General features: G+C 42.6%; 1 protein-coding gene and 1 non-coding gene across 9 annotated transcripts in view; both read left to right on the plus strand.

The window, feature by feature from the left end:
• The first annotated feature begins 7082 nt into the window (after nt 1–7082).
• Nucleotides 7083–25580, plus strand: part of ATP11C (ATPase phospholipid transporting 11C (ATP11C blood group)) — a 142349-nt gene continuing 123851 nt past the window's right edge. For 6 of the 8 annotated variants that reach the window (XM_016207233.2, XM_087829339.1, XM_087829343.1 and 3 more), the window contains exon 1: nt 7084–7201. In XM_016207233.2, coding sequence (XP_016062719.2) covers nt 7175–7201 — 27 coding nt within the window. In that variant the 5' untranslated portion in view covers nt 7084–7174. Of the gene's footprint in view, nt 7202–15480; nt 15499–25580 lie in introns of those variants that run through there. The other 2 variants (XM_087829342.1, XM_016207234.2) reach the window with 2 other exon arrangements.
• Nucleotides 22317–22442, plus strand: LOC148090386 (small nucleolar RNA SNORA22). The gene has a single exon (XR_015713775.1). It is a non-coding gene; the product is annotated as a small nucleolar RNA SNORA22 (small nucleolar RNA).

The raw sequence follows: 25580 nt of genomic DNA on the forward strand, positions 1-25580 counted from the left end.
ACCACAGGTATGGTAGTATGGTGTAGAGAGTGTGGAGTAAGGAGGAGATGTTGATGATTTAAAGGTAGGCCAGCTGGGACAGAGAGTACACTCGGCCTTCCCAACAACTGTAAAGCATAAGTTATTGGGCACAGTAGCTGGCAGTTACAAGGTGATTTGAGAGGCAGTAGGTGAGTGAAGCCTCCCTACAAACCCAAATAGTTTACTTATTGGTATTAAATCCCATTACCATGAACTCATTACTTTGGCTTAGCATTGCTCATTCCCTGTGGTTCTTTATAAACATCAAAACCCATTTAAATATTCCCCAATTCTTAGATTGAAGAGGTTTATCAGATCTCATTCATCTATTCCTAAGAGGGGGATTGCGGAAGAGCCCTGGGCTCTTGAGGCAGGGGCTAGGAAAAAGCAGTTAAAAGTAGGGAGCATGGGAATTTGAGAAGGTTTCGGAGACACCTGTTGGGATGTCCATCTTGCTCACCTCCATTGTTTGCCTGTTTTTCTGGGAACTCTCCGCTTGAGAAAAAACTCCTGGTTTGCTGATTGTTTCTGGTGGAGACTGAATGCCTGGCCAAGTGAGGATAACAACACAGGTTGCCCATCACAGTGTTATCTAATCTGCCTGTCCAGAGAGTCTGTGGTGCCCAGAAGTATTCCATAGAGCATCATGCTCTGAGGGTATGTTAGTTTAATGAGCAGGTGGTCCAGACTCCCATGGCACCTCCTCCTGCCATAGTGCTGCCCCTCCATTAATCATACCTGTGGTCTCAAGGTAAGTTACCAATAACCAAATGTCTTAAGATAAAAAAAGAAATATGTGAGCCTAGTTTACACATAACTTTGCATAGTTAAGATGGCACCATCTGAAAGTGGATGACTGTAGCACCACACCCCCACCACAGGGTGCTCAGAAAAGACACTGGGGAAGAGAAATCTCCCCAATCGACAAAGCTTTGATTAGCATATCTGGTTTTATATTGTGCTGATGAGAGATGACTTGAAGTACAGATCTACTGATTCATAGGCAGTGACCATTGGGTTGGTCAGGGACTTAGAATAAATTTCTAACAGCAATCTAAATATTGCTACTTGGAAAACTGAAATTTTATCTGCTTAAAAATGGCATAAAAGTTCAGAATTAATTAATAAATTATCCAATCCCCTCAATTTTCCATGGGGAAAATAAGGTCCAGAAAATGTATGTGATTGGTCCGGGGGAACTCTAGATTTCAGTTAGAATTGACATCTCTTGGATCTTAGTTTAGGGCTCTCCCTATAACAGCACAGAGATAATCATTCATTCCTTTGAAAAACATTTCTTGAGTCTCATCAGTGTGTCACACTCTTCCCTGGGAAATAGTGATAAAGGTAAATAAGGCATGGTCTTTGCCCTCAAGATCTTGTGTTTGTTCTGTGTTGTGCATGTCTGTGTATTGTAGCTATATCCTGTGACAAGAAATAAATGGAACCAAAATTTCAAATACTTTTCCAAGAAGAGCAGACCAAATACTTGCTGAATAATGCCAAATGGAATTAAAAATGCTAGAAAGTGAGGCACTAAGAACTATTAAGAACTATATGACTTAAAAATAAAAGACACCAACAGAGATATTAATTAATTCAAGATTGAATTTGATAGTTGAGGGGAGTTTGCATCACTATAACTGCTGGGAAGAGAGCCACTTTTAATGGATTTTGAGGGCATCCTGCCTGGGCCTTAGTATCTAAATGTTGGCCTGAGAGATAAAATATGAATTAATTGATCAGGAAGATTGGAGGATGGTGCAATGTGTTATTTTAAACAGTAGAAAATGGTGGATATAAGGCTGTTGAATATCCCCCAAATTTGTTAATTTTTATATCTGAACTTCAAATTCAATTCTTTGATTCCTTACAAAGTTCCATCCTCTTGTCCAATTGACCTTTCTCACAAAAATTAAGCTCTGCTCAAAAGATAGAGACTGCTCACTCCTGTGCATCTTCTTTCTCTAACACCATTTGATTCCTTCTCTCCCCTCTGTCTTCTTTCCTGTCTTAAAGGAAGAAGGTTCCCTCATCCCCTCTCAAACCCAAGCCTTGTTTTCTCCAGTTCATCTCCTCTTACTTCATTTCACACTCAGCTACCTCAATTATCTTCTCTTTCTAAAATCTTTAGCTTCTCGCCCTGGCCGGGTGACTCAGTTGGTTGGAGCATCGTCCCATATACCAAAAAGGTTATGGGTTCGATTCTCGGTCAGGGCACATACCTAGATTGCAGGTTCTATCCACGGTCGGGGCGCATGCAGGAGGCAATTGGGTGGGAGGCAACTAATCAATGTTTCTCTATCACATTGATGTGACATTTAAGCTAAGATCTGAAAAATGAGTAGCAGAGGCCGTGTGAAAGCTTTTCAACAGAGATGGTTGCATGTGCAAGAGCTGTCAGGGGAGAAGGATCTTTGGGAACTCAAGGGAAGAAAAGTGTCCCATGGGGTGGAGCCTGGTGAGTGAGGGGGAGAATAGGCCCACCAAGGCTAGAGAGGAAGGCAGGGGTCAGAGAATTCAGGGACATGTAGATGATGGTAAAGCCAGATTTGGGACTTATCCTAACAGCAATGAGAAGCTACTGAGAAGTCATAAACATGGGAGTTATTTGATCTGATTTGTCTTCCAAAGATTTATATGGATGCAGTGTTAAAAATGAATTGGGCTTGGCCGGGTGTGGCTCAGCGGTTGAGCCTCGACCTAGGATCCAGGAGATCCAAGTTCGATTCCCGGTCAGGGCACACTTCTGGGTTGCAGGCTCCATACCCAGTGGGGGGCGTGTAGGAGGCAGCCAATCAATGACTGTCTCATCATTGATGTTTCTGTCTCTCTCTTCTCTCCCTTCCTCTCTCTAAAATCAATAAAGATATATATATAAGTATGGGTAAAATTGGTCTTAAATAAACATTAAGGCCAGTCTTGGGAGGGAGAAAAAAGATTTCAAATGGGCAAATGATAGTCTTATGAGGTATGTTTGAAAGCTCAGCAGACAGTTGAATTTCTTCAACTTGCTGATGGCACTGATTTAGATGCTGATATAACAGCTTCAATTTTTTTCTTGCTTTTTTTAGTATTAGATGCAGGAAGTGACTCCTTCCTACCATTCCCTTCCTGCTGGATCCCTGAATTGCTGACCAACTGACTGAACCCAGAAGCACTGTGCTCCCCTCCTTCGCAATTGTGGACTGCATTCTGTGCCCCAGAGGTGGTTCTGCCCATTTGCCATGGTGAGATTTCTGAGGGGTTGAGGTAGAAAGTGGGAAAGAACAAGGGGGTCAATAGAGACGAAGGGCTTATGAAGGGCATGCACAGAAATGGAGCATCAGAATTAAAACAGTCAAGGAAGAGCCTAGGTGGTTTTGCTCAGTGGTTAGAGCATCGGCCCTCAGAGTGAAGGGTCGCGGGTTCGATTCTAGTCAAGGGCATGTACCTCACCTGCAGGCTAGATCCCTGGCCCCTGTTGGGGCGTGCGGGAGGCAACCAGTCCGTGTGTCTCTGTTACAGCAATGTTTCTTTCTCCCTCTCCCATCTCTCTCTCTCTTTCTCTGTCTCTCTCCCTCCTTCCTCCCTTCCACTCTCTCTAAAAAAGCAATGGGAAAAATATCCTCCGGTGAGGATTAAAAAAAGAAAAGGAAGAACACTTTCCCTTCCCTTTATCCTACAATAAGCATTGTATCTAGTCAAGATGTGAAAAGGACAATTCCTGCCTGCAGGACACTGGGGCTTCTGCTGCAGTCAGCTGCTACACCACAAGAGTTGGTGTTATATATACCAAGGCTTCTGACAGTTTAGGCTGGAGGAAGTTCGTTCTTGCAGCTCTGTTTATGGAATTGCCCAAATGAAAATGCAGGCTGATGGTCTGCTTTTTATAGTCATTGACAACAGCCTTCTACAACACCTGGGTTTTCTTTAGAAACTGTGAAGAGGCATTGAAAAGAACAAAAATAATTTCTTCATGTCATAAAAAAGCTCTAAGGAAAGTAACTCTATAGGTTGTGTGTGAGAGTAACTCTAACTTCAGGTTGAGCTAGGATATGGGAAAGATTACCTTGCATAAACTTCATGTTTTGCTGAGCATAGATAGATTTGTATGCAATCGCATTTTTATAGTAAAGCAAATTAGCCTAAACCCATAAGTATAGGTGTTGTGATGAAATAAATTAGGAGAACATAGAAATTATAATAACAAATGAAAATATGACAAACATTACTGCTATATCTTCGGGGAAGCTAAGCGGTTTGCTTTTAAGCTGGGCAACATGACAATGGCATATGAGATAAAACACAATGGTGTGTGAGAGAACACTGCAAAACAATTTTCAGTTCTCTAATTTTTTAAGTTGATCTGCTTAAGTACATTTTTCCATTTGTTTAACAAAATTGTATATGAAATGATATTAATTATTATTTAGTAGTAAGGACATGCAACTCCCAATGATAAGGATTCAGTATCTAGAATAGGGCTTGCTACATAGTAGATGCTCAGCAAATAATCAGTGAGTTAAATTATATTAGTTGCTGTGTTCAATAAAAGTAAAGCCAGAAAATAAACTATTTGAAAATATATCTTTGAAAGAGTAGATAGCAAAAGTTTAGATCCATTTTGAAAAAAAAAAAAAAAAAAAAAAAATCCTAATATCTGATTAACATAAATTTAGTATAAACTTCAAAAATCATTAGATATATCCTCGACTGTGAGCAAAACTGAGGCAACCACAGTAGGGAAAGAACTGGAAACATACGGTTTTACTTCTTGGCGATTAGAACAGTTGGGGTACATACCTTGTGTCATGCATTCGCATTTCTTTGGGGCTTATTGGCTCCTCATTCAAAGAATCAAGGTCAAATTTCATAGGGTGTTTCTGAAGATCCTTTGGGGGTTTAGTTCATTCCGGCCACCCCCGCCCACACAGCCCACACATCCTGGGCATTTGCCAGGGTGATGTGTTCTTTTTCTTAGCTCGTCCTGTACTTTCTCACGGACCTCTCTCTCCACCCTGGACTTTGCCCCCTGGGCTTTTTGTCAGCTCCTGTAAAGCCTTCCCATGTTTCAAGGTCCAGTGTAATCTTCAGAGTTTTCAGCAAAGTTTCCCAGACCCCCTTTTCAGATGTAACATCGCTCTTCCCCATTGTCTCAACCTCTACTCCAGTAGGTATCCCCTGACTAGACTGTGACCAGCCCATCGGGGGAGGTCTTTTTAAGAAAAATATTTTTACTGATTTTAGAGAGAGAGGAAGGGAGGGAGGGAGGGAGAGAGAAATGGAAACATTGATGAGAGAGAAGCATCAAGACATCATCAATCTGCTGCCTCCTGCACCGCCCCCCCCCTCCCCCGGGGATCCAGCCCACAATTCGGTCATGTGCCCTGACCAGAATTGAACCTGTGACCACTATGGTTCATGGGTCTAAGCTCAACTGCTAAGCAACACCTGCTGGGCTTTTTGGGGAGTTAAGAAGTCGCTCTGTCCAGCCCTTAGCACAGTGCGTGGTACAAAGAAAATGTCAAATAAAGGTTTGTTGAAGTGAGTCTGAACCCCTGAGAGGAAAAGGAGAAGAGCCTGTGGCCAGCAGTGAAGATCCTTCAGGACCTGAGGGGAGGCCCGTCCCCAACTCTAGACTGGCAGGAGGATATGGAGCAGCAGAAGGCTAGGGTAAGTGTACTTAGTTGTTTACTTTTATAGAGGAATCGAGGAAAGTTCCTCATCAGCTTCGGGCAAGCCGTAAAGTGGTGGGGGTTGGAACGCCCAGTCTCAGGGCAGTTCTAGACTCAGCTTTCACATCTCATTTTTAAAGTTTCGCAAATTCCAGTTGTAAACTAGGAGCCTAGGGTGTAGAAGGTTTCACAATTTTCACGTCCTAGGGACAGTTCCCAGCATTTGGGACTACGCCTCATTTATCCCTCTCACATTTCCCATCGCGGGGAATCTGCTGAGCGCTCCTGGCCCCCACATCGAACCAGGAGAACCAGGGTTCGGCCCAGAGGTCTCAGCCGCTTCCTCCTTTCAACCGTCTGGGCAAACCCTGCACGGGCGAGTGGGGGAGCTCCGGGCTCGCAGTACGAGGCCGAATAGGGGCACGGCTGGACTACAACTCCCAGGTTGCTCCGGGAGAAGTGCGGGCTGGAGGAGGCCGAGGGGGCGGAGTTTGAGTGGGGTGGGTGGCCGGGAAATCCCGCCCCGCCGCGCAGTAACGACCGAGCTTGACTTTACAACCTCCTAGAGAAAGTGGAAGTGGGACGGCTTAGGTGGGAGGCAGGACGGAGGAAAGAAACCGAGGAGGGACAGCCGTGTAGGTGGGAGCAGAGCTAGGAGAGGGTAGTGGGGAGACCCGCGCCTTTCCCGACGAGGAGGGGGCGGGTTTCATAATTAGTTCCCCCGCCCCGCTCGCTCTGGGGTCTCCACACTGCCTTGCCACTCCCAGCTCAGAGCCTGGTTGCCGGGTGGGCTCGGGGCGGGCCGGTGGGCGGCACTGTGGCTCCCCAACCCCGGTGCGGGACGAAAGCGCGGGGCGGAGCGGACCGAGCAGGGGCTGCGAGTGAAGCTGCGCCGCGCAGGAGTTAGGGCCGGGGCAGGGGAGGCTGTGACTCCCGACCGAGCCCGTGGAGTAGTGCCAGGCTGAGGCAAGGTGAGGCGCGGGGTGCCTCGGAGAGTCCCCGTGCCCGAGTGGGGCGGAAGCACGCGGGCCGGCCAGCAGGGAGGGCGGGCGGTAGCAGTGCCCCGGAGAAGAGTGCAGACCCCGGGAGGCCGGGCCCGGCGCCGACGGAGAGATAGAGGCGTCCCCTCCCCGCGGGAGGAGCCTAGGGCTCCTCCGCCTTCCCTCGCCCGCGCACGGGTTCGCCTTCTTCGAGGGCCGCTGCGGGAGCGGCGGGGTGGCGGTTCTGGAGCCAGATAACAGGGAGCGACCCACTACAGCCCCTGAGACGGGCGGGGGGCGGGCCGGAGTGAGGCGGGGCGGGGGCGCGCGCGGCGAGGGCGGGGGAGGGCGCAGAGCCAGGGAGGGCGGGGGCGGCGGCGGCGGCGTTCTGGTGGCCCGGCAGTCGGCCTCCCGCGCTCTTCGCGCCACCGGCCCACGCCGCAGTGTGTTTTGTGGACGGCACCTTCCCAGACAGCTCGGCAGAGCCCAGCGCGTCGCCCCCCAACCTTGGACGCGATGTTCCGCCGGAGCTTTAACCGCTTTGTAAGTACACGCGCTGCGGTTCCACGCGGGCCGGGTCGCTGGCTCGTCAGCCCCTCCGCTGGGTCCCTCCGAACAGTTTTCTGAGGAGATAAGTGCATCTGTGGGGGACACCACCACCCCTTTGAACACGCGCTGAAATATGCCGCCCCAGCAGCAGGGGTGGGGAGGCAGGTAGGGCTCTCAGAGGACCCCCCCCATCCCGGATGATTTAAGCAGAGCTGCCCGGAGCCGTTACGAACTCCGCCTGAGACTGGGTGGGGGCGCCTCGGGCCGGACGGTGGGGGACCGACCCAGCGGCCCCTCTGTTTGCCACTTAGTCGAAGATGGCGTTTTATTATCAGGGAGGTGGCTTTCTTTTGTTTCCTCTGCTGCGAGCACATGGAGGTAAACGGAAACCTGTCTCCGCGGCCCAAAAAGGAGACTTGGGGGCTGAGGGGGGCTGAGGCGAGGGCAGGACTCAGCCTTGCCCGGGGCTCGGCCGGCCGGGTGGCTGGCTGACGGTCGGAGGCTGGGCAAACTTTCGAGACCCAGCCTAAGGAGCTCACCTTTAGGGGCTGGTGAGAGCCAGGGCGATTGTGTGTGCGCACTGGGTGGATGTGGAGACTTCTGGAGGCGGCACCGCCGCTGCGGAGCGCCGCGTCCAAAGCCGCTCGGAGCCCCGAGCGTCTGAGGCGGCGAACCCCGGGGGGAGGCAGGCGGCTGCTGAACTACTCCGCCCACGTTTACCCCTCCAAGGCCCCACCGCAGGGAGTTGGGCATTGGGAAAAGCGATTTCTGCCTACTGACTTTTGAGTAACCTGTTTTACTCCTAGAGGGTACGCTAAGTAAGAATGGAGGGAGCAAAACAGGGACCATGACTTCCAGGCTGCTATTTTGTAGTAACTTCCTTAATTGCAAGATGAGGTGGCGGGAATAGGATTTTATTTCTGCCATCGATGTGAAAGAAGAGTTTGTCATGAAGTTTAGATTTTTCTGTACTTAACGAAAAATGGTTGGGTGCTGTGCGCTCCCTACAACCCCCTCACAGTATAGGTTTGAGTACTTGTCGGTTTGATTCTTTTCACGTGTTTATTCCTGATCAAAGCATTGCTGACATTTTTTTATGGTCGGATGATTTTTCTCTCAGGTTTTCTACATTTGAAACTTTCACAAATGTACTATGGCTGAAAGAAAGAATTGTACATCCCCATTTAGGATATTAGTATCACGAGAGTGCTGCGTTAATGTTTTTCGAAATGTTTACCTCACCCATAAACATGCCCTTAACGAAATTGGAGCAGATTATCTGTGGCACAGAGCAGTAGAGGTTTTACATATCAAGGATCTTGAACTCCGTAGGAATTGGCTTGTATTTGATGCTTTGCTATAAAACAAGTGACCAACGTTGGTTTCTCACGTTTAGTCTGAGAAGGTAAAAGAATACTCTCCTTTATAGTTCTATTTCATATACACTTTTGTGATCTTGTAGTGTTGTTTGAGGGTGACAAAAAGGGAAAGGTGACAAAAAGCTAATTGTAATATTTGGGAAAAGAATCTTTTCACATGGCACACTTATAATGGAAAACGACTGGTCTCTGGTTCATAAATTCATTAGCTTGAAATTAAGATGTTGACATTCTCATCTTTTTGAGAATTTGAATATTTCAAACCAAGCCCCCTTTACTTTTCTTTGGCTAAGAGTGATCTGCATTGTATCAGAGTAGCAGTTAAGCAATGTTGGCCCAATAAGCCAGGGCATGCAGTAGAATTTGCAGCAGTTCTTGAGGTGCCAACCTGCAGGTTTGAGGCTAGTACAGTACTTTGCATCCCCAACCAAGATCTTTCTGCAGAGAATCACAAGTTCACACTGAAATGAGCTTTGACCTCATTGTTTCAGCTGGAATACCTGACTTCTAACAGTTTCCTATGCAATCATGACTATGGAAAGTCTCGGAATTTCTACCAGTGCAGTAAACTGGAAGGTTCTCTGGAGTTGTATCTGTGGCCTAGAGCAAGGAATTAATCTGCAAACCATTGAATTGAATGTGAAGCATGCTATTGAATACATGCTAAAGCATGACTTCAAAATGTTGGGGGGCCACATTTTATCTCCTTTAGATCAGGAAGCCATGTCCTCCTCTTTTGCCTAGTAGAGATTATTTGAGGGGCACTTGCATTTAAATGACTCTAAGGCTATAATTAAGGTTGGACTTTGAGACTTGCACAGTAGTGTAGTCCAAGTTGTGTGCTGTCTTATGATTGCTTTATAGTTTAGAGATGGGGCTATGAATTCTTACCAAAATTAAGTGATTTTTTGTATATCTAAGATCTGAAATTGACATTGAATGTGAAATAAATTATGGTGGTGGTGTTTGTAGTTGCTGGTCACTGAGAACTAGATACTACATGTTAGGACAGTGCTTTATATTTTAAACCTGACATGGAAAATAAATATCTCTTGGGAGCAGCATCATCTATGGCTTAGTAGTGTTTGCTGAATCATTTAAAAAAGGTCATTTATTTCCCCAGGATCTCCAGTTTCAAGCTAAAAGTAGTAGTGATTCAGAGACTTTCCATCTTAGAACCATGCCCCAATTTGTTCATAACTGAGACCCCGTCCCCACACACGTGCACACTGGTAAAGATGCTGTGACTTACTCCAAGCCTTGATTAGCCACATTTTGGCACTGTACCATGGTTGAGCTAGCTCCTTCAACCCCTGCTGAGATCCATCCCTACAGCTATTCAGAGCTTGAAAAAAAATAGTCACTAGTGCTCAAACTGGTATCTTCAAACAGCTTACAGTTAAGGACGCTCTGCTCAGTGGTTTGGTGGCCAGTGAGGTATGGATGTGGTTTTATGTCGGTGAGCTCATAGGCAAGTGTGGCATCATTGGCTATAATGTTTGGAAACCAGTCTGTAACATCTGTTTCTCTTTGGTTTATTTTTTGAATGTTCTTGGACCATGAGTGATCAGACGGTATTTGAATAACAGAGTTATGTAAAAAGAAGAAAGAAATAGTGATTCATTGTATTTTTAAAAGATATGTCCTTGCCATCTTTGCAATTAATAATTGTTTTCTTTCCTTTCTGATGAATTATAACTTCCCTTTTTGCAGTTTTGAGGTAGAAATTGTTGGATTTGGTGTAGGATTTTAGGATTTAGGCAGGTAAGGGGTGTCTTAAAATATTTAAGAGTTGGATGCCTCTGAGTATAATAAAAGCACAGCCTGTTCCCAGTCAACATCTCCATTCTCCATAAATTTATTTGTTAAAATAAATAGTAGTAGCTTTAGCTATAGAATTTATTTCCTTTAAAGGCATGTTTAATTGAAAGTCTGGACTAATTGAGACTTAAGGGTCAGGGACTTTTATGTTATCCTGTCTTTTACTCTTCATAAAATTCCTAGTGATTGCAGTAGCATTTTCACATGGGTTTAAAGGTTTAATGAAAAGCTAAACAAGAATTGCCCCCTTTTGACTTATTAAATTATTTTATGCTAAATCCTGTGTAAGTTGGGAAATCTATTTAGGAATGATTCTCTTTTACTTGAAAAAAATATTTATTTATTATTAAATTATTTGTGTATTAAATAACCTGAAAACAAGTTTTTTGTCTTTTTCCCCCTGATCTGCCTTTTATTGATTAAGCAACACAAAACTTTGAATCTCTTCTAAATACCTTCTGTAAGGGTTTACTTTTGCTCCTTCTGTTTATGATTATTGCTCATAATTCAGCCTTTCAGTGGGTAATATTGAGTGCCTACAAATCAGATAGTTTTCAGTGCTCTTAATGAACTTTTAGCAGAGGTGAAATTCAGGCAGGTGAAGCTGGCTATTTTCATATTGGTACAGCTGTCCAACTCAGCTCATTTCCTCACATAGGCTTCCAGTTGATCATCAGCTGGACTATGAGGTCTGGGAGGTAAAGGATGGTCAGTGGCCCGTGGGAGAACCATTACTAACCCCCTGTGTCTGGATGGTATGCAAAGAACTAGCCCATGAGTGATTTCAAGTCCTGGTTTGTTGAGTGATGGAAAAAATCATCAAGGCTCACTGCTTGCCTCACATGGTAGATTGGTTCTCCCAAAGAGGGTGAAGGCATGGGACACAAAATTAAAATTCTGTATTTTCATCAAGGTAGTGGAGTTTCCTATATATCTGTAGTGCTTTATCCCGATTAATCTTTTGAATCTGGAATCCTTGAGATTGAGGGGGAATTTTCTGGTTTGCTGTAGGAAGGTTCTGGGCTTCCATACATGAACTAGTTTTCAAGTTTATTTCTATTCACTTAACACTTACCTTCTTGGCTGGTATAAGGGTAGATTAGTGGTGATTGTAAAACAAACATTAGCACAACTGCAGCATATGTTAACACTACTGCAGTTTAATGATGAATGAGTGCTCAGCACTGCAGATAAAGGCGCGGTATGCCCTATGCCAGCACGTTGGCAGACAGCCTTTCAATCACTGCAGTGTATAGATGGATTGTTGGTTTGGCTGACTTCTTGATTATCTGTGGTTTATAGATAATGTTGGACCATGGATGTCCAGATATGTCATCCTTTTTTTTTTTTTGCCCCATATTTGTCTAATAGAACATAGAAAGATTGGTGAGGCCTACCTTGTTTAAGCAGGTATTGTTTGGGTTTTTAGGCTCCTCTGTTATATGTTTTCTTAAAGTATTATGGTGACTATATTTTCCTAGTCTCTTCCTCTTCACCTAGGTGGTGGAAAAATGAGAACAGTTTTCTTGATAATGATCTTGCAGCTAGCATAGCATCAAGCAAACAGTAGTTGCTAAATAAATAGTTGCAGAATTTTTTTGAACTGAATTGATAACACAGTTTGAGTCAGTAATAACAGATGAAAAATGATCAGTTGAGTAAGCAGCTACCAAGAAGTTTATGCATTTCAGACGGGACTACTATTAAATGCATAGCACTGAAAATAACTTCCTTTCAGTGGAAAAAGTACTATACTATGCTTACTTTAAATGAGAAAAATAATACTTTTATGTCCACTTAAAAAGTAATAAAAAAAGTTGAGCATTTATTTAAGGTTGTTTTTTAGATTAGATTAGGGCACTAAATTTTTTTGGGCAAACTATTTTTTAAATTTTTTTATCGTTGACAGTATTACAGATGTCCGCAATTCCCACCCACCTTTGTCCCCCTGAAACCAGCCCCTGCTCAACCTGAAGCCTTCACCACACTATTGTCTGTGTCCATGGGCTATGCATATATGCATATAAGTTCTTTGGTAATCTCTTCCACTCCCGCCCACTCCCCTCCCCTCTGTAGTATGTCAGTCTGTTCCATGCATCCATGCCTCTGAACCTGTTTTGTTCGTCAGTGTATTTTGTTCATTAGATTCCACATGTAAGTGAGATCATGTGATATATGTCTTTCTCTGACTGGCTTAGTTCACTTAGCATAATATTCTCCAGATCCATCCATGCTGTCTCAAAGGGTAAGATATCCTTCTTTTTTACAGCTGCATAGTATTCCATTATGTAAAGGTACCACAGCTTTTTTATCCTCCCGTCTGCTGATGGGCACTTGGGCTTTTTCCAGATCTTAGCTATTGTAAATAATGCTTCTGTGCACATAGGGGTGTATATGTTCTTTCTGATTAGTGTTTCGTGATTCTTAGGACATATTCCTAAAAGTGGGATCGCTGGGTCCCTGGTCGTTCCATTTTTAATTTTTTGAGGAAATTCCATATTGTTTTCCATGGTGGCTGTATACTCTGCATTCCCACCAGCAGTGTACTAGGGTGCTCTTTTCTCCATACCTCACACCCTGGCCAGCACATTTTGTTTGTTGATTTAATGATGGTAGCCATTCTGGCAGGTGTGAGGTGATACCTCATTGTTGTTTTAATATGCATCTGATTCAGTGATTATATATATATATATACACACTTTACTACCTTGTCTAATTTACTGATTCAACCCTCTACTTCTTGTAATCTCCTGTTAATTCCTTCCAGTGTATTGTTTACTTCAACTGTGTCATTCTTTATTTCCTACTGGTTGTTTTTCATGGTTTCTATGTTGTTTTTCATGCTGTTGAGCGTTCTAAAAACCATTACTTTATACTCTGTTTCTGATAAATTGCTTGCATTCATTTCATTTAGCTCTCTTTCTGGAGATTCCTCCTGTTCTTTCATTTGGGGCCTATTTCTTTGTTTCCCATTTTTGCTGTTTCTCTGGGTTTGTTTCTTTGTATTGGATAAAACTTGGCGAAATGTCTTGCAGGACCCAGTGGTGTAGTCCCCTTGATCTTCTGAGCTGGGTCCTCTAGGAATGTCCTTTGTGTGACTTAAGTCGGCCTTCCTGTTGTATTTGCATCTTGATTGCTTTTGTCCCGTTTGTGGGTGGGCTCAGCCCTCAGGCTTGCTGACTGTGAGGCTCAGCCCAGACCACATCATGCCAGCTGTTATACAGGTAATGACAGAACAAAACAAGACAAAATAAGACCAAAAGAATTAGAGGAGAAAAAATAAAGAACCAAAACAGAGAATATGAAAGAAAAGAAGGAATAGAAAAGAATTAGAACGAGAATAAAAAAGAAAAATAAATAAATAATAATAATTTTAAAAAGTAATAAAAATATAGAATGGGAAAAGAAAAAAGAAAATAAGAAAATTTAAAAAATAATAAAGAAAAATAATAGAATTAAGGGCAAGAGAGAAATAAGAGATGTATTAAAGAAAATAGAGAAGAAAGAAAGAAAAAACTTTGGATCTTCTATTTGTGGAATTCGCTGGATTTTGCTCTGATGTTGTTGAAGCTCACCCCTTGGTATGTTGGTTTGGGCTTCCTGGAGTTTCTCTGGTATAAGCCAATGTTAGCCACTGTCTCTGCTGGCCCCTTAGACAACCTGACTGAAGCACAGCAGGGCAGAGCCCCAGCTAGTCTTGTGGGCGCTCTGTTTCCCCCAGGCGGGGTCCTCCTCAGGTCTTGCACCCTGAGTGTTCCTGTTACTCTCCTTTCCCCCACGAAATTGGGCTCTGTGGCTCTTTGGGGGTAGCTGCGTCTTGGCCATGATGGTTTGAACAGACTTGCATTGGGGGTGGTGCCCGTAGCTTGTGTGGGGGGGGCACTTTCTCTCTTTTCAATGCCTCAGCTCTGCGGGGCTTGCTGGCACCCCTTGGCCGCCACCTCAAGCAGGAGGGGATAATAAAAATTTTTTAAAGATCAGCCCTTCTTAGCATTCTAACCTCCCTCCCTCCCTCCCTCCCTCCCTCCCTCCCTCCCTCCCTCCCTCTTATTTTTATTGATTTAAGAGAGAGGAAGTGAGAGGGATAGAAACATCAATGATGAAAGTCACTGATCGTCTGCCTCCTGTATGCCCCCAACTTGGGGATCAAGCTCGCAACCCGGGCATGTGCCCTCACCGGGAATCAAACCTTAGTCTCTTGGGTCATATGCTCAGCCACTGAGCCACACCAGCCAGACAGCACTCCAGTCTTTCAGCGCAGCCATCCCCCCTAGTTAGGGCCTCTATCCAGGCTCCAACTAGACAAAAATGTCCCTATCATGTTCCCACAGGGCAAGGCAGGGCAAGGCAGGGCAGAACCAGCTATTCACAGAAGGGGGAAGAGGCGCCTCCTCTGCTCTCAAGATGGGCAGGATTGATCCTGTTTCCCAGGCCCAACTCTCCAGCCCCCATCTTGCTCCCTACCCAAGTTTCTTTAGAAAACAAAGGGTCCTTCAGATTCACTGCTGGGCATGTCCATCAGACCCCTTTGCTGGCCATGAGTCCCACCACTTGGTCCCTCCCATAGACACAGATGGGGCAAACTTTCCAGGCAGGATGATGGCTGAGTGCTCCCACCACTCCCTCAGGTAAGACTCAGTTTCGGGCTCCTGCCTCTCCACTCCTGCCACAGCCTCTGCAGCCAGCACCCGGAGCCTCCTCTCAGCCCCCAGCATTACAGGCTCCATGGCTGAGCCGCCACTTTCTCCATTTCTGTCTGGCTAGCGGTTCCAGTGGTGCCTAGGGAGGGGGAGGCGCCCCCTCCCCCGCAAATACTACAATTCCCAGACCCCAACTTCTGGCTGCAGAGACGCTCAGCCAGTCCCTGGTATTAAATAATCTTTAGCATCCTCCCTTTTCTTGATCCTTCATAGAAAACTATTATTAACGTACTGTCTTTAACTTCTAAAACTGTAAGCAAATCCATATTCTTTGTGTTAAATCTGTGCCTAAGCTAATATTTTCTGTTGCCAGCAGCACATCAAATCTTTTTTGAAAACCAAAGCTGCAGTATTTACTCTCCAAGAGCTGAATATCTTTTGATTTTCCATGGTAAGTGTGCATTATTTGGATTCAGGATGCCATTTAGTATTTGGTGCTGGGAATTTTAGATACTTTCCTTTGTTTGCACCCAATTGCCATCAGCTGGGTGGATACTAGCAGGGAGAAGGCAGAGTAAACCAGAGGAACTGAAGGGTTTGAGATATTTGGAAGCAATTTTGTTGTGAAAAGAGCCTCAACCTTCTTAAAAAGGGTTAGTGCAAATCCTAGTTCTGCCATTTACTACCCAGCTTGGGAAACTGGGCGTTGCAGTTCATATACATCAAAGTGTGTCTCAAAATGTGGTTCTTGAACTACTTGTATAAGAATCATCTGGGATGTTTATTATAAATACAGATTCCTGGGCCTCATGCCTACTGAATCCAAATTTCATGTGATAGACCCAAGGAAACTGCATTTTTAGGAAGCACTCCAGATAGTTCTGTGGTTCACTAAAATTTGAGAATGTCCATATATAATAAGCACTGCAATATTTATTTTCTGTGTATACTGTACACCTCTCTGAACTTTACTTTCTTTATCTGTAGAATGCACATCATAATACCTACTTCACAAGGTTGCTGGGAAGATGTTTGGTAGACTATTCAACACTGTCAAGTGTGTCAGAGGTTCCACAAACCACTCTCAGGTTTGATGGTATAGTGGCAAAAGTCACAGGACTCAGCATATAGTTGCACTCACAGCTATGATTTATTACAGCAAAAGGATAGAAAGCAAAGTCAGCAAAGGGAAAAGGCACATGGGGCTAAGTTGGGAGGAAACCACGCACAGCTTCCAACAGTCGTGTCCCACTAGAGTCATACAGGTTGTGCTTAATTTCTCCAGCAGTGAGTTGTGACACCTTGTTGTGTGACATGCTGTCTACCAGGGAAGCTCATCAGAGACTCAGTGACCGGGGTTTTTATTGGGAGCTGGTTATATAGATACCCTATGCCTGGTATGTGCCAAAATTCCAGACCTCGAGAAGGAAAGCAGGTATTTAACATAAACCATATTGTTTACACAATTTATGCACAGTGAGCTACTCATCAGTTAGGGTGTTGGGAACCTTCCCCAAATCCAAGTCCCCAGACACCAGCTGGGTACCAGCCTTGCAAGCAGGGCTTTTAAAGAGCAGCTGTCTCTGGCCTGCTATGTTAACTCTCTCCTACATCCTACACACTAATTTTACAAAACATTATTCATGGAGGGGAAATGACTTGCTCATGGTCATTAAGGTAATCAGCAGAGCTGAGACTGAGAATTTCAGCAATCACTACCTTCTTTTTATTGCTGCACACATCTGTGCTTTTGGGTTGTGGGTCATTCCTTTTCAGGTTGTTGAACACATTTACTATTTGTCACTTGCAGCAGAAGAGCAGCCTGCCTGTGGTAAATTGATGCATCCAGTGGGGGAACCAGGAAGTATTGATGTTTCTGCCAGTTTAGCGTCAACACTTGCTGGTTTCCTCTTTGGAGCATTACCAAGTTCGTGGATTTTCATTTTTTCTGACTTTTGGACTTTTGATGCTGCCCCCAGCACTCCTTGTTCCATGCACTTACCCATAGTTTCAACACTTATTTGCATCATTACTTCATCTTATTCTATACATGGCTAACTGTTAGCTCATAGGCAGCTGATTTGAAAATCCTTTTGTGAAACACAATTCCAAAGAGATGGCATACTGAAGAGTATTTAGTCAAGGATGACTATATAGGAAAAACTGCCAAAAGAAAAAATAAAATTCTTGGACTAATGAATGAATTTTATAGCAATATTTATAAATAGTGTTTTATTTCAGGATTGTTCTTTGAGTTTTATAGTCATGGAAACCCCCAGGGATACCGCTGTGGTAATTTTTAAGTGCCAGCTTTTTTCACTGTTGTCAGAAAGGGAAAGTAAAATTATTTTATGATTTGGGTAAGGAATAAATCAGGAAATCATACTGGGAGATGCAGTAATCCTACAGATCATCAGGGAGCCCAAGCCAAGAGGGAACTGTCACAAATAAGTAACAGCTGGGTAGAGTGAATTATGTAAGCTACACCTGTTGTCTAAGCAGTGGGCGTGTTAAGCTTCACAATTAATGCAGTGTGCAGTAATATGGGTTAAGGGATCTATAGTATAGTTTCACAATTTACTTTGGCTTCTTTTTAAAAACATTCATGTGAATCACAAGCTTCCTCTGAACATTCATGCTCTACTTGGTGCTGTAGAGGTATGTGAGGCACAGCCCTGCTTTCTAGGAGCTTTCAGTCTATTAGAGACAGAGGAGAACACACAGGACCAGCCTCCTCACAAGGCAACAGGTCATCAGTGCTATTCTTTTGAAGGCACACACAGTAAGTGCAGCAGACATTCAAAGAGGGCGCTCAATCTCACTCTGGCCCCAGTGGCTGGGGGCAGGATTTATAGAGGAGGTAGCAAGTGAACTGGGTGGTAGGGAATCCAAAGGACTGAAGTTCATGGGATTCGAAGGAATGGGCAACCTCATTACAGGTGGGGGCATTTACCTGAGCAGTTGGGTAGTTATTAATTATGGCACTTAAAGCAGGGGAACCAGTTGATTTAGAGGGCAGAGGTCCCAACTCAATGCAGCAGAAAGATGGAAACCTTGGTCTTCAATGCCTTATGTTTTCTGAGGTGAAATTAGATGTTAAAAAAGGGAGCACTAAAAATGGACATAAGGCTGCTTTCTGTCTCCACAGCAGTAGCTATAGGAATCTTCCCGAAAATGCTCTTCTCTGAAATCCGTGACTCCAGTAATAGTAGTCTTCAATCTTTGCTTGTTTTGTTTTAAATATGTTTTTATTGATTTCAGAGAGAGGAAGGGAGAGGGAGAGAGATAGAAACAACAATAATGAGAGTCATGGATCAGCTGCCTCCTGCACGCCCTCTACTGGGGATGGAGCCCAAAACCCGGGCATGTGCTCTGACCGGAGATCGAACCGTGACCTCCTGGTTCATAGGTCTATGATCAGCCACTGAGCCATGCCAGCCAAGCTGTAACCATTAATCTTATTTCTGTGATTCATTCTATTGCTTTAAAAAAAAATTTAACACATGTATGCAAGCCTAGATAATAAATTAGTTTTCTTATTTTGAGCTGTAGAGATAGTATACTGTTTTTTCTTATTCAGCATTCCTAAGATTCTTCATATGGTTTATGTAGCTATAATTTATTCATTGTCACTGCTGAATAATATTTCACTTTGGAAATATACCGGAACATACCCATTATTCTGTAGATGGACCTTTAGGTTGTTTACAGGTTTGTTTTTTTCCGTTATGATCAGAAAATATATCTTTTGATGTATATTTATAAAATGCCCCCCCTCGTGTGTGTGTGTGTGTGTGTGTGTGTGTGTACACATATACACATACAAACATTTACACTCAGGCATATACACTCAGGAAGACAGACACAGCTAATGATAGATAATGAAATATACAACTTTACGAGAAGAGGTGGAATTGTTCTCCAAAGTGGTTTTACCAGTATAAACTTACACTAGCAATGTATGTGTTCCCATTGCTTCATATTTTTTCAACACTTGGTATTGTCTGACTTCTTACTTTTTGCCAATTCTGTGATTACTGATGAAGTTAAGCACCTTTGCATGTTTGGGGACCACTTATGTTTCCCCTCTGAAGTACTTGTTCATGTCCTTTTATTTTCTATTATGTGTCCTTTTCATATTCTATATATTAATCCTTTATTGGTTTTTTGTTATTGTAAGTATCTTCTTAGTCTGTGGCTCCTCCTTTTACCTTTTTGGTGTCTTTCGATAAACAAGTTCTTACCTTGAATGTAGTTATTTTATTTTTGGTCTTTTTCTTTATGGTTAGTGCTTTTATATGGCTCATTTAAGCAATCCTTCCCTATGCCAAAGTTTGAAAGCTAGTTTCCTTTATCTTTTTTAAAAAAGTTTGGCAAATTATTTTTTGAGCCTCATTTTTCAGATCTGTAAAATGTAGGTTATCTAGGTGTTTCTCTAACAATCTTTTACTCTTTGACATTGTGACCTGAAAGTACATTGAAGAGATGTGTGTATATTTTCAGAGATTGCAGTGTTCTTTTAGTAATGTCCCTCAATGTGAAGTTTCAGATTCACTCCTATTTTACTTCTCTTTCATTTCCCCAGCCTCTTCCTTCCTGTTTTTTTTTTTTTTGTGTGTGTGTGTGTTGTTTGTTTTTAGAAAACTAACCAGTTGAATTCTGCAACATAGATTTTCTGTGTTGAAGCAGAATTTTAAAATTGAATTTTGGATTGAGATAATTGTAGATTTGCATGCAACTGTAAAAAGTAATAGAGATCCCATGTACCCTTTACCCAGTTTCTCCCAATGTTAACATCTTGCAAAACTGTAGTATAATGTCACAACCACGGTATTGATATTGATAACATCCACTGATCTTATTCATAGTTCTCCTGTTATACTTGTACTCATATGTGTCTGTGTGTGTGTGTTTAGTTCTGTGCAGTTTTATCCCATATGTAGGTTTGTATATCCACAAGATACAGAAAAAAAACAACAACCAATTTTTAAAAGCAGTGTTTTTAAAAATCTGTGTCACTGAGTACCCTCAGTGTTCCAGAGTGCTCACTTTGGCTGGTGCCCATACAGTTCCAGAGGGTCACATCAGATTACATAATCCTGAAGGAAATTGATGAGTTTAAGTCTTGACCTGAGAGATAAGAGGAACTTTGGTCATTGGGTTTGAGATCATGGGAGGCCAGTTGGCATGCCCACAAAATATAATCATTTATTTGGGATTGTATATGCCCGTATGAACCTGCATTTGAGACATCCTGATAAAAGCTGCTTTTGGTCTATCACACCAATAGGAATCATTCAAATTCCACCTGGTCATTAGCAACTAAAAACTAGTAGCGGAAAGGAGGAATGATAATCCTAAGTAGTAAAGGCATGACAGAAGGGGCATTGGTTTATAGCTCCATAAACAGAAACACATTATCCTCAGGTTGGTAGTCAAGGACATTTGAAGACTGCATTTATGGAGAGCTATGTGCGCCTTAACCCATGTCTACCTCAAAATATTTAAAAAACACTCAGCATCTTAAGTGCAGTTTATTTATTCACTGCTTTACTGACTTCTTATGACATGCCAAACATTATGCTAAGCAATAGTGACTGAGTGGTAAATAAAAACAGAAGTGGTTTGTGTCCTGTTGAGCTTGTAATCTAATTTACAATAAAAAATAAGCAACACATTTATAATTACTCATTTTCATAAGTTATAAATAAAGTGAATAGAAACAGAAATAATAGAAATAGGGTTTGTTTTTGATAGGGTGGCCAACAAGTTCCATCTGAGGAAATGACACTTAAGCAGATAACTGAAGGAACGTGGGGCTACTGCAAAAGGGGTTGGGAGGAGGTATTGGAACCAGATTGTTCAAAGGCCCTCAGTTTGGGAAGAGCCAGGCACTGGGAAGCTGGAAGGAGGATAATGTGGCTGAAGGGCACATTCACGGAGAAGGGGAGGGCAGATGGCAGTGAAAGAGGTATAGGATTTTGGGGCACTTTCTTGGGAGCAGTTTGGATCTCTCTATCTGAACCCCTTGAAGCCATGAGGGTGATTTGGAGATGTGGAAGGGTGGTGATAATGAACTTGCCAAATTTAATCAATCCATAAATATTTATTGGATATCCTACGATGCGTTAGGCACTATTCTACTTGCTAGGGATGCACTGGTGAGCAAAACAAGAGAGAAATCTCTGTCCCCATGAACCTAACATTTTAATATGGGAGGATGTTGTTAGGATAAAGGGTAAGCTGATACAATAAAGAGTTCCAAAATACAGTGGCCAGTAAAAGGTAGGTGTTTGTTTCTGTGGCATGTACTAGCCCAGGGCAAGGAGCCAGCCTCTATTCTATGAGGTCACTCAGGACCCCAAGCTTAGTGGAGCAGTTCTGCCTTACTCAGCATTTGGTTTTCAAGTTCCAAGCAGCTAGAATGAGAGAGGATTCAAGGGCAAGCTTCTTTAGGAAAATATTAAGAAATTTTCACACATGAGTATTACATACATACCTCTGGAGAAATATTGGTCACATGGTCCTCAGCCACAAGGGAGACAGGGAAATGTAATTTCTAGCTGAAAAACCCAGGTGCTCAGGAAGAACAGGTTTGGGTAGACAACCAGTAGACAGGGAGACAGACAATAAACAAATAATTGTATTATCTTGTATGCTAGTGATAAAGGGAAAATAAAGCAGGGAAGGAGGATACGAAGTACCAGGTGGTAGAGATTGCAATCTTTCATAGGACGATAAAGGAAGGTCTCCCTGAAAAGGTGCCATGTGAATAAAGCCCTTAATGAAGCCTGTCAGCCAGAAATGCCCTTCTGAGTTGTTATGAGGTCTACTGTAGTGCAGTGTTGGTTTTAACATGCTTAAATCTTAGACCTTATCTCAAAGTATCTAGTTAGTGGAAAGGCACCATTATGCTACTGCACACTCTGCTCCTACTGTGTGGAATCCTCTCACCAAAGACCCCATTTCTATTCCTCCTTCAGAACTAAGCTCAAGCATCACTTCCTTAAGGAAGATTTCCCTTGACCCCTTCTGAGGTCAGACCACCCAGTCTTACAGGGTCTCCTAGCACCTTGTGCTTCTCTTACTTAGGTCTTTCTGCAGTTGTAATTAGTAATGAATTTTGGAACTAATTATTAGCTGCCTCCCCTTCTAGAGCAAGATCTAAGGACGTGTGTGATTTTACTTACTCACTGCTGTCTATACTCAGAGCCAGTGTCTAGTATGGTCCTGAGCTTTGTAATAAATGCTCAAAAATATTTGTTGCTATTGCACAGTGAACACCCAAATGTGCTTTATGTTTCCCTTGGCTTTGACTCTGCTAGAGCAATGTCTGTTCTTCTGCATTGAAAGGACTGTTAATCCTATAAATGTATTCAGAAAGTCAGCACATTATTTAAAAAAAAATATTTGTTGCTAAAGAAAAAGAGCAGGAAATTTCCTAATGTAAATTTGGTTTGGGTAGGTTTTCCTAATATATTGGAATATTTAGAAAAGAGAATATAAAGACAAGAATCCACAATACCTGGGAGCTATTAGACATGGATTTTTCAGGTCTCTGATACAGACCTACTGCATCAGCAACTCTGGGGATGGGGCCTGGCAGTCTGTTTTGTAACAAACCCTCCAGGTGATGCTGATGCATAATGTTTGAGAACCAGCTTTCTATAAAAATATTGACTGAGGGTTTACTCAGTTTAAACCTTTGAAGACTAAGTACGTTGTTTCTGACCAACAGTTGGTTATAAACTATTCAGTCTCCCACTCCACCCCCATTTTATCATTTGATGTCCTCAGATGTCAACTGAAATGTAAACAAGGTCTACTTGATTAGTCAACCCAAACCTGGACTTTAAAAATTACACAGTACTTTTTAACCTTTACCACTCTAAATATAACTTGTATCTTCTGCCATCCAAATCCAGGAAATGATTGTAAAACTGATAATGCCCGTGATTCCGGTGTTGCAGCACTTTGTTTTTAAATTTTTGAAATGTTTTTTTATGCAGGGTCAAAACTATTTTTTGCTAAAGCTTAGGTTGTTGTAGTTTCTAGATTTCTATCTAAAGCATTTTGAAGCATTACCAAGGCTTAGTTGTACATATTCTTTGCTTTGTTTAGATTCCAGGGCTGTGCTACACCATCAGTCTGTTTTTGCTGATGGATTGACTGCATTGTTAAAGGTCACTCATCCCCAGTTTTGCCATTGATTTTAAGTTTGCTCCTTGTATGACTCAAGGACACCATTTAAAAAATATATATATCTTTATTGATTTCAGAGAGAGGAAAGGAGAGGGAGAGAGGGACAGAAACATTAATGATGAGAGAGTCATTGATCAAGCCCACAACCCAGGCATGTGCCCCGACCAGGAATCGAACCCCGATTGCCTGGATCCCAGGTTGACGCTCAACCGCTGAGCCACACCCAGCTGGGCAAGGACACTATTTTGACAAAACCATTCCCTCCCTGTGACTATTAGGTGATCCATAGGAAATTAATTGCAGGTTTCTTTCTCACAGAACTGGTGGCCAAGCCTCATTGAGTCTCTTTCTGATACTTGGTTACATGTACATGCCAATGGAGAAGGGAGATATCCAAGAAAAAATTTTAAAGATTTTTTAAAATTGATTTTTAGAGAGGGGGGGGAGAGAGAGAGATAGAGAGAGAGAAACATCAATGTGAAAGCGAAACATAAGTTGGCTTCTTCCTGCACACCTCCTACCCAGGATCAAGCCTACAACCTGCGCATTTGCCCCAACCAGGATTCAAACCAACAACCTTTCAGTGCACAGGACGATGCCCAACCAACTGAACCATCCTGACCAGGGCCCAAGAAAGAAATTTTAAATATTTTAAAAGCCTTTTTATTTTAGAATATTTTAATTTTATTTTTTATTGTTGACAGTATTACAGATGTCCCCCATTTTCCTCCTTTTTGCTCCCTCCACCCATGCCCCACCCCACCCCAGGCCTTCCCCACAAAAATTTGCGAAGATAGCTCAGAGGGTTTTCATATGCCACACACACATTTTCCCATATTATTAACATTTTGCACTAGTAATGTACATTTGTCAGAATCAATGAACCAATATAGATATAATATGATTAACTTAAGTCCATATTTTATTCTGATTTCCTCAGTTTTCCATTAATGGAATTTTCCTACTTCAGAATCCTATTCAAGATATCTTATCTCAGTTATATCTCCTTAGACTCCTTTTGGCTGTGACAGCTTCTCAGACTTTCCTTGGTTTAGATAAGGGGTGGAGAACCTTATTTCTGCCAAGAGCCATTTGGATATTTATAACATCATTCAAGGGCCATACAAAATTATCAACTTAAAAATTAGCTATGAGAAAAGTTCCTAGATTTATTGAATTTTGAGTTCTGCCTTCGGTTGCCTTGGCAGGACCAGACAAAATGATTTTGCAGGCTGTATATATGGCCCGTGGGCCAGATGTTTCCCACCCCTGGTTTAGATGATGTTGACAGCTTTGAGAGAAACTGGTCAGATATTTTGTAGAATGCCCCTCAGTTGGGATTTGTCTACTTTTCTCATGATTGTTTAGACAGGATATTGAGTTTTTCGAGGAAGACCAGAGAAGTGAAGTGCCATTTTTATCACACCCTGTCAAGGGTACATATTATCAATATGACTTATCACTGTTGGTGTTGACCTTAATCACCTGTCTATATGAGTCTTTACCAGATTCCTCCACTAGCAAGTTACTGTTTTTCTTCCTTTCCATACTGTGCTCTTTGGAAACAAGTCACTAAATGTAGCCCAAGAGATTGTTTTTTAAATATGAAATTCCATATAACGTCTTTCTTGCTGAGTGGGACCTTCTCCATTATTTTTTGGTATCTCCTTTTAAGTTTTATTTTAATTAGGAGACAGATATATGAAGTTGACATGTTTAAAATGTTTATTTAAATTGTGAAATTTATTTAGCTGAAGGGATTTAAAATTAAAATGACTATTTTAGTGAATATTTGTTCTGGAGCAGTTAGGAGACCCTTAATATATTTTTGCAAATACTGCCATCTCCAGCTGTTGCCCACATCCACTCTTATTTTTCAACCTCCAAGCCTCTGTTTGCCTGAAGCTGCTCCTAAAATTTAATTGCCTGCTAGCTAAAATCTCTATGAAAACATTTGGGTAGACAGAGTGGCCCAAGATATTTTTGCTTGGCAAGAACTCACTTGCTAAAATGGTTGTTAACATGTTTGTGCCTCTCTGCTGTGCTGCTTTTGCCAGAATAGATGCAGCCCTAAAGATTTGCTTGTCTTCTTAACTCCTTTCTTAATATCTCATAGCAGTGACTGAGCTATTGACTTGAAGGGATAATAACAACTCTGCACATGCTTTTTGCAGGTTCTGATATTTTAAGAACTGAGAGCTTTGAAAAAAAAACATTGCTTTACTTCACATAAATTCAAGGCTTCTTCAAACCGAATAATATACAGCATGTATCATAAAGAAGGTTTATTCCTAGAAATCACTAGATTCAGAGATAGCAAAGGATGAGGGA

The sequence above is a fragment of the Miniopterus natalensis genome, chromosome X (assembly GCF_054644295.1).
Source record: "Miniopterus natalensis isolate mMinNat1 chromosome X, mMinNat1.hap1, whole genome shotgun sequence".
NCBI classification, from domain to species: Eukaryota; Metazoa; Chordata; class Mammalia; order Chiroptera; family Miniopteridae; genus Miniopterus; species Miniopterus natalensis.